At 45.7% G+C, this 8,225-nt stretch overlaps 1 protein-coding gene across 1 annotated transcript; it reads left to right on the forward strand.

The window, feature by feature from the left end:
* Nucleotides 1-4,206: 4,206 nt before the first annotated feature.
* Nucleotides 4,207-8,018, forward strand: tlnrd1 (talin rod domain containing 1). Its single transcript, XM_020468836.2, has one exon. The coding sequence runs from the start codon at nucleotides 6,225-6,227 to the stop codon at nucleotides 7,287-7,289; it is 1,065 nt and encodes a 354-aa protein (XP_020324425.1). The 5' UTR covers nucleotides 4,207-6,224; the 3' UTR covers nucleotides 7,290-8,018.
* Nucleotides 8,019-8,225: the final 207 nt, after the last annotated feature.

Consider the following 8,225-nt stretch of genomic DNA (forward strand, 5'->3'; position numbering starts at 1 on the left):
GTATATAGCTCCACATTGACTCTGTACCCCCTGATATAGCCTGCCACATGACTCTGTACCCCCTGTATATAGCCTCCACATTGACTCTGTACCCCCTGTATAATAGCCTCCACATGACTCTGTACCCCTGTATATAGCTCCACATTGACTCTGTACCCCCTGGTATATAGCCTCCACATTGACTCTGTACCCCCTGTATATAGCCTCCACATTGACTCTGTACCCCCTGTATATAGCCTCCACATTGACTCTGTACCCCCTGTATATAGCCTCCACATTGACTCTGTACCCCCTGTATATAGCCTCCACATTGACTCTGTACCCCCTGTATATAGCCTCCACATTGACTCTGTACCCCCTGTATATAGCCTCCACATTGACTCTGTACCCCCTGTATATAGTCTCCACATTGACTCTGTACCCCCTGTATATAGCCTCCACATTGACTCTGTACTCCCTGTATATAGCCTCCACATTGACTCTGTACCCCCTGTATATAGCCTCCACATTGACTCTGTACCCCCTGTATATAGCCTCCACATTGACTCTGTACCCCCTGTATATAGCCTCCACATTGACTCTGTACCCCCTGTATATAGCCTCCACATTGACTCTGTACCCCCTGTATATAGCCTCCACATTGACTCTGTACCCCCTGTATATAGCCTCCACATTGACTCTGTACCCCCTGTATATAGCCTCCACATTGACTCTGTACCCCCTGTATATAGCCTCCACATTGACTCTGTACCCCCTGTATATAGCCTCCACATTGACTCTGTACCCCCTGTATATAGCCTCCACATTGACTCTGTACCCCCTGTAATAGTCTCCACATTGACTCTGTACCCCCTGTATATAGCCTCCACATTGACTCTGTACTCCCTGTATTATAGCCTCCACATTGACTCTGTACCCCTGTATATAGTCTCCACATTGACTCTGTACCCCCTGTATATAGCCTCCACATTGGACTCTGTACCCCCTGTATATAGCCTCCACATTGACTCTGTACCCCCTGTATATAGCCTCCACATTGACTCTGTACCCCCTGTATATAGCCTCCACATTGACTCTGTACCCCCTGTATATAGCCTCCACATTGACTCTGTACCCCCTGTATATAGCCTCCACATTGACTCTGTACCCCCTGTATATAGCCTCCACATTGACTCTGTACCCCCTGTATATAGCCTCCACATTGACTCTGTACCCTCCCTGTATATAGCCCTCCACATTGACTCTGTACCCCCTGTATATAGCTCCACATTGACTCTGTACCCCTGTATATAGCCTCCACATTGACTCTGTACCCCCTGTATAGCCTCCACATTGACTCTGTATCCCCCTGTATATAGCCTCCACATTGACTCTGTACCCCCTGTATATAGCCTCCACATTGACTCTGTACCCCCTGTACATAGCCTCCACATTGACTCTGTACTCCCTGTATATAGTCCTCCACATTGACTCTGTACCCCCTGTATATAGCCTCCACATTGACTCTGTCCCCCTTGTATATAGCTCCACATTGACTCTGTACCCCCTGTATATAGCCTCCACATTGACTCTGTACCCCCTGTATATAGCCTCCACATTGACTCTGTACCCCCTGTATATAGTCTCCACATGACTCTGTACTCCCTGTATATAGCCTCCACATTGACTCTGTACCCCCTGTATATAGCCTCCACATTGACTCTGTACCCCCTGTATATAAGCCTCCACATTGACTCTGTACCCCCTGTATATAGCCTCCACATTGACTCTGTACCCCCTGTATATAGCCTCCACATTGACTCTGTACCCCCTGTATATAGCCTCCACATTGACTCTGTACTCCCTGTATATAGCCTCCACATTGGACTCTGTACCCCCTGTATATAGTCTCCACATTGACTCTGTACCCCCTGTATATAGTCTCCACATTGACTCTGTACCCCCTGTATATAGCCTCCACATTGACTCTGTACTCCCTGTATATAGCCTCCACATTGACTCTGTACCCCCTGTATATAGCCTCCACATTGACTCTGTACTCCCTGTATATAGTCCTCCACATTGACTCTGTACCCCCTGTATATAGCCTCCACATTGACTCTGTACCCCCTGTATATAGCCTCCACATTGACTCTGTACCCCCTGTATATAGCCTCCACATTGACTCTGTACCCCCTGTATATAGCCTCCACATTGACTCTGTACCCCCTGTATATAGCTCCACATTGACTCTGTACCCCCTGTATATAGCCTCCACTCTGTACCCCCTGTATATAGCCTCCACATTGACTCTGTACTCCCTGTATATAGTCTCCACATTGACTCTGTACCCCCTGTATATAGCCTCCACATTGACTCTGTACCCCCTGTATATAGCCTCCACATTGACTCTGTACCCCTGTATATAGCCTCCACATTGACTCTGTACTCCCTGTATATAGCCTCCACATTGACTCTGTACCCCCTGTATATAGTCCTCCACATTGACTCTGTACCCCCTGTATATAGCCTCCACATTGACTCTGTACTCCCTGTATATAGCCTCCACATTGACTCTGTACCCCCCTGTATATAGCCTCCACATTGACTCTGTACCCCCTGTATATAGCCTCCACATTGACTGTACCCCTGTATATACATTGACTCTGCCCTGTATATAGCCTCCACATTGACTCTGTACCCCCTGTATATAGTCTCCACATTGACTCTGTACCCCCTGTATATAGTCCTCCACATTGACTCTGTACCATACCCCTGTATATAGCCTCCACATTGACTCTGTACTCCCTGTATATAGCCTCCACATTGACTCTGTACCCCCTGTATATAGCCTCCACATTGACTCTGTACCCCCTGTATATAGCCTCCACATTGACTCTGTACCCCCTGTATATAGCCTCCACATTGACTCTGTACTCCCTGTATATAGCCTCCACATTGACTCTGTACCCCCTGTATAAAGCCTCCACATTGACTCTGTACCACCTGTATATAGCCTCCACATTGACTCTGTACCCCCTGTATATAGTCTCCACATTGACTCTGTACCCCCTGTATATAGCCTCCACATTGACTCTGTACCCCCTGTATATAGCCTCCACATTGACTCTGTACCTCCTGTATATAGTCTCCACATTGACTCTGTACCCCCTGTATAAAGCCTCCACATTGACTCAGTACCCCCTGTATATAGCCTCCACATTGACTCTGTACCACCTGTATAAAGCCTCCACATTGACTCTGTACCCCCTGTATATAGCCTCCACATTGACTCTGTACCCCCTGTATATAGCCTCCACATTGACTCTGTACCTCCTGTATATAGTCTCCACATTGACTCTGTACCCCCTGTATAAAGCCTCCACATTGACTCAGTACCCCCTGTATATAGCCTCCACATTGACTCTGTACCTCCTGTATATAGTCTCCACATTGACTCTGTACCCCCTGTATATAGCCTCCACATTGACTCTGTACCTCCTGTATAAAGCCTCCCTTGTTATTTTACTGCTGCTGTTTAATTATTTGTTACTTTCCTTTTCTATTTTTTACTTAACACTTATTTTAATGTAGTTTTTTAAAGCATCGTTAGAAGTAAGCATTTCACTCTAAGTTCTACACCTGTTGTATTCGGCACATGTGACAAATAAAAATTGTTTTGATACATTGTTGCCCTTAGCCTAATGTCATTGGTTGTGAGTTAAATAAGACTGGCTGATTCTGTGTAATAGATTGGCTATTGCCAATAGTTTATAGATGCACTACATGCGCTGTGTTGAAGCCACCATGCCTCCATCTTGGCACACCCCTACCATTGTAAAAAATACATAGAAAGCTATAGAAAGGCATTTATTAATGTCTGCATTCATTTTTTTTGCCACATTTATTATATTACACACACCTTAATGCATACTTTTTAATTATATTATGTGAGCTAAACATACAAATATATATATATATATTTTTTAATCCTTCAAGTATAATTTTTTGAGATTGCTAATGTTACGGTCCCCACTACAACAACAACAATACCTAAATACACGTAATGTCTACTTGAAATACTGTAGAATTCCATTCTTTCCAATGGAGGACCGTACTGGGAAGTGCCAATATGGCCGAACAGAGCCTTCAAAGCCTCTCAATAGCCAATACATAGCATCAGCAATCCAGGGTTTATATACATCGTTGGTTATTATTAATAGCTCAATCTCACCCAGTGGAAACGTATCCTATGCTTCGTGAAGCGCGGAAACACGAAACACATAATTAAAGTCCAAATGAGCGCACTGTAAAGACGCGACTCATTCTAATAGAATCCAACAGCTGTGTTATAGCAGTCAATATGAGCAGTGTAAAATAAGTTTGGATTTGTATAAGTAAGAACGGCGCGGTCTCGGAGTATCACACGTTTTGATTGATTTTGAGAAGGGAAATTAAGGTAACCAAATAAATGAAACTGTCGGTCATTTTGGAGAACTGCGTTTTGGGTGTAACTTTGCCCTTATACCGGTAGTCGAATGCACCCACGTCGGGGCCTCGGGAAGGGCTGGCTCATGGCAGAGGGAGCAGTCTGCCCTAAAATCCGGACCATAAAACTCACCAGGAAAGCAAACAACTATCCGGGACAACTGTGGAATCGTATTGGACCATTTGATGAACGCGCGGCGGGATTTTTTGCTCTATATTGACGAGCCAGATAGACCGTAAACACAGTTTTAAAGTTACATATTATTTCAGCGGAAGGCTATCATTTTTTGCCTCGCTGCCTGCGTTGCTACTTCGCTACAATCAAGCCGTTTTAGTGCGACCACACCCTCTCTGCTTCCTGATACTAGGCAATACAGAATATGTAGCGGGAGAGAGCACAACTGACTTTCAGTTTGGAATCCCCACCACTCATTTTTCAGTGATGTCTTGTTGTCGACCGACATGTTAGTTGTGAAAGATTGTTTCAGATGTGTTCAGGAGGTTAGGTCATAATTTCAACAGGGACACGACTGCTATGGATATCAAAACCGAAACCCGACACAGGATACTCCGGACAAGACATTCACGCCCTGCGTTTTGCTAAGAAGTGCTTATGGACAATAGATATGCCTATGGAATCGAACCTGCCGGACGAACAAGTGTCTATCACGGGACTGTGTATGAAAAAGAAGAGGTTGAAAGTCGCGGGAGGGCCAGTGCAATTGGCCTGTTGCGTTTTTGGAGCCTTCTGTTTGGAAAGACTCATGTAATGATGATGCAGGAAAGGCAGAGGGAGCGAGGAGTGGTCGAACGGAACTGTCTGGGTGGTACGCTCCTTGTAACTGTAATGAGCCAGCCTCCCGGTCAAACTAGGGTGGTCAAATTTAGTGGGAACTCTTCAACGGACAATACGGTTCACATACACCCTGCCTTCAAGCAAGCAGGTATTTTAAAATCCTATCGTGTTCTCGAGTAAATTTAATCAGAAAAAAGGACACGTCTTAAAATTGTAGTTAAAATATTATCAGATCGATAATATTTTTTGATTTTATTAAATTCATAACTTTTAATATTATCTTTGTACAGTCAGCACTTAGCCTGAAGTATAGGCACCTTGGTGGCACTGCAGTTTTGTGTGTGATTTTATTACAATAACCTGTGAATTTTTCTGTTTTGTGAAAACCTGGGACGACAATTGATATTAGCAGGTGGTTGAAGTTTTTTTCCAGGGCATTTTATTTAATATGTAAACATGACAACGAATAAGTTATAAACACTGAGTAAATGAAAAGTTATAATTTGAAGGGATTCTCGTCACAAAAAAAAATGTAAAGGAAGGAACTCTCATTGAAGAGTAAGTGTTTAGAATAGTTCATTTTATAGATCATAGCTCAAAACCAAGTTACTAATTTAACCCCAACAGAATCCCTATCCGTACTTTGTATGAGAATAATGAGCTGGAGTACCATGACTTAGAACTTCTATTTTGATCTCAGCAAATGTTTACTTTGAGAATACAATGCCCTGTGCTTTTTTGCAATCTCACATTGCCACATACAGTGGACTACATGTACTCTGAAGGACTATAAGGAATATTCTCTGGCCAGTTCAAACTCACAGTTTTACACTTATAGGGGTGTGGGTTATCGTTAATAACAATGTCTTAAACTACGCTTTCTGACCATGGAGTGTGTGACGACGTAAAACACGTTTCTCATTGAAATCCCCCACAAATCGAGCAGCTTGACCCCCCTACTATGGCTAGTAGTGGCTCAGGGAGGTCAGCTAGCGAGGGTTCCAGCAGCACACAGAGCAGCAGCTTGCAGCAGAGGAAGAAGCTCTCGTCCATCTGTGACACGTGTAAGGGCAAGATGCAGCTGGTTGCCGACCTCCTGCTGCTCTGCAGTGAGACACGGCCCGTGGTCACCGCGGATGGCGTGGCGGTGGCCGAGACCTTCGAGCAGTGCCGCGACACGGTCATCGCCCGCACGAAGGAACTCTCCATCCTCACCCACGACATCCAGTCGCAGCTCAACATGGGCCGCTTCGTCGAGGTGGGAGACCGCTTACTAGAGATGGGGGACTTGGTGGTGTCGTTGACCGAGTGTTCGGCTCACGCTGCATACCTAGCAGTGGTGGAGACCTCGGGTTCTCAGCCGTGTCTGCCAGGGCTGGTGGACCGCTACAAAGTGACACGGTGCCGCCACGAGGTGGAGCAGAGCTGCGGCATCCTCCGGGTCACGCCGCTGCCGGACCTCACGCCCCAGCTTCTACTGGAGCTATCTCAGAACATCTCCTGCAACCTCAAGACCCTGACAGATGCCTCGGGCCTGGCCAGCGAGAGGTCCAAGGACCGCTTCGCCAAAGAACAGTTCAAGCTCAGCGTCAAGAGCATTAGCACGAGCGGCACGGCCCTCTTGGCCTGTGTCCGGGAAGTCAAGACGCAGCCCAGCGAGCTGACGCGCAACCGCTGTGTCCTGTTCAGCGCGGCGCTGGTCCAAGCGGTAAACGCATTGGTCGGGTTTGCCACGGAACCACAGTTTTTAGGCCGGGCGGCGAGCGTGTCACCCGAGGGGAAGGGTGTGCAGACGGCAGTTCTGGGCGGCGCCATGAGCGTGGTGTCAGCGTGCGTCCTTCTCACTCAGGGCCTCCGGGACGTCTCCCAGCATCCAGAGAGCAGCACCAAGATGGCGGACTACAGGGAGCGCTTACGCAACTCGGCCTGCGCGGTGTCGGACGGCTGCACACTGCTCTCACAGGCGCTAAGGGAGAGGTCTTCACCCAGGACTCTACCGCCAGTCAATTCCCATTCTGTCAATTAGTTTAATAAATAGATGTAAATAAACCCATTCTAAAAGTGATCGTGGAAGAGAAAATCCCATCTCTATCTCCTTGTTTTGGCATACCAAAGAGACGCTTGGATTGGCCCTGTTCGTTTAGGGTCGGGAGGTTGAGTGAGTGCAGAGAGAGAACACAAAGGAAGGAGTCTGGATCTGGTTCTACGATTGAGATAGGTGTGCTGTGTTTGGACTTTTACTGAGCTTAAAGTAACAACATCGGAAAACAAGGTTTTGGTTGCGCTGGATGTGACCAGAACCTCACCATAAGAAACTGACACCTTAAACTCAGTCTCCAATCTACATACACCTGTTGACCTTCTCTTTGCCAAAAACAAACATACAATGATCTTAAAACCTGATCAAGTTTACCTCAGTTTTCAGCTATTGAAAACGCCAGATATGAAATGATGGATGTAGCCTGCCGTGTGTGTGTGACCTATCACCTATGACCTATGGACCCCCAGGTGACCTCTAGTAGAAGTACATGTGCTCTAGTGAGAGTAGGAAGTAAGAAGAAGACTGTCCTTCATTGCTTGTGTTTTTCAATGTGTGAAATTCTTATAATGGGTAAAAGCTGCTGTGAGTGTGTACCATAGGTTTTACACTATCTACCAGACTTACCATAGTATTGTTAATGTGGTTGTTTTTTTTGGATCATGCATGTATAAATTAGTATTTATTTCAACTATTAAAAAAGGTTGTTTCTCATAAGCGCTGCTCTCAGATCAGTCTTTGTGTCAGCATACCGTTAATATAAATGACTCTGTGTTATAACAACCAATACTTCACTATGTGATGTAGACAGTCACATTTAACCCTAAATGCTCCACAAATCACTTATAATCTATGTTTATATTGTATAAAGGCTGGCTTAAGGGTTTGCCACATTTGGTAGAGCACTAGATGTGAGCCCTGTAG

Source organism: Oncorhynchus kisutch, unplaced genomic scaffold (genome assembly GCF_002021735.2).
Source record: "Oncorhynchus kisutch isolate 150728-3 unplaced genomic scaffold, Okis_V2 Okis03b-Okis08b_hom, whole genome shotgun sequence".
NCBI classification, from domain to species: Eukaryota; Metazoa; Chordata; class Actinopteri; order Salmoniformes; family Salmonidae; genus Oncorhynchus; species Oncorhynchus kisutch.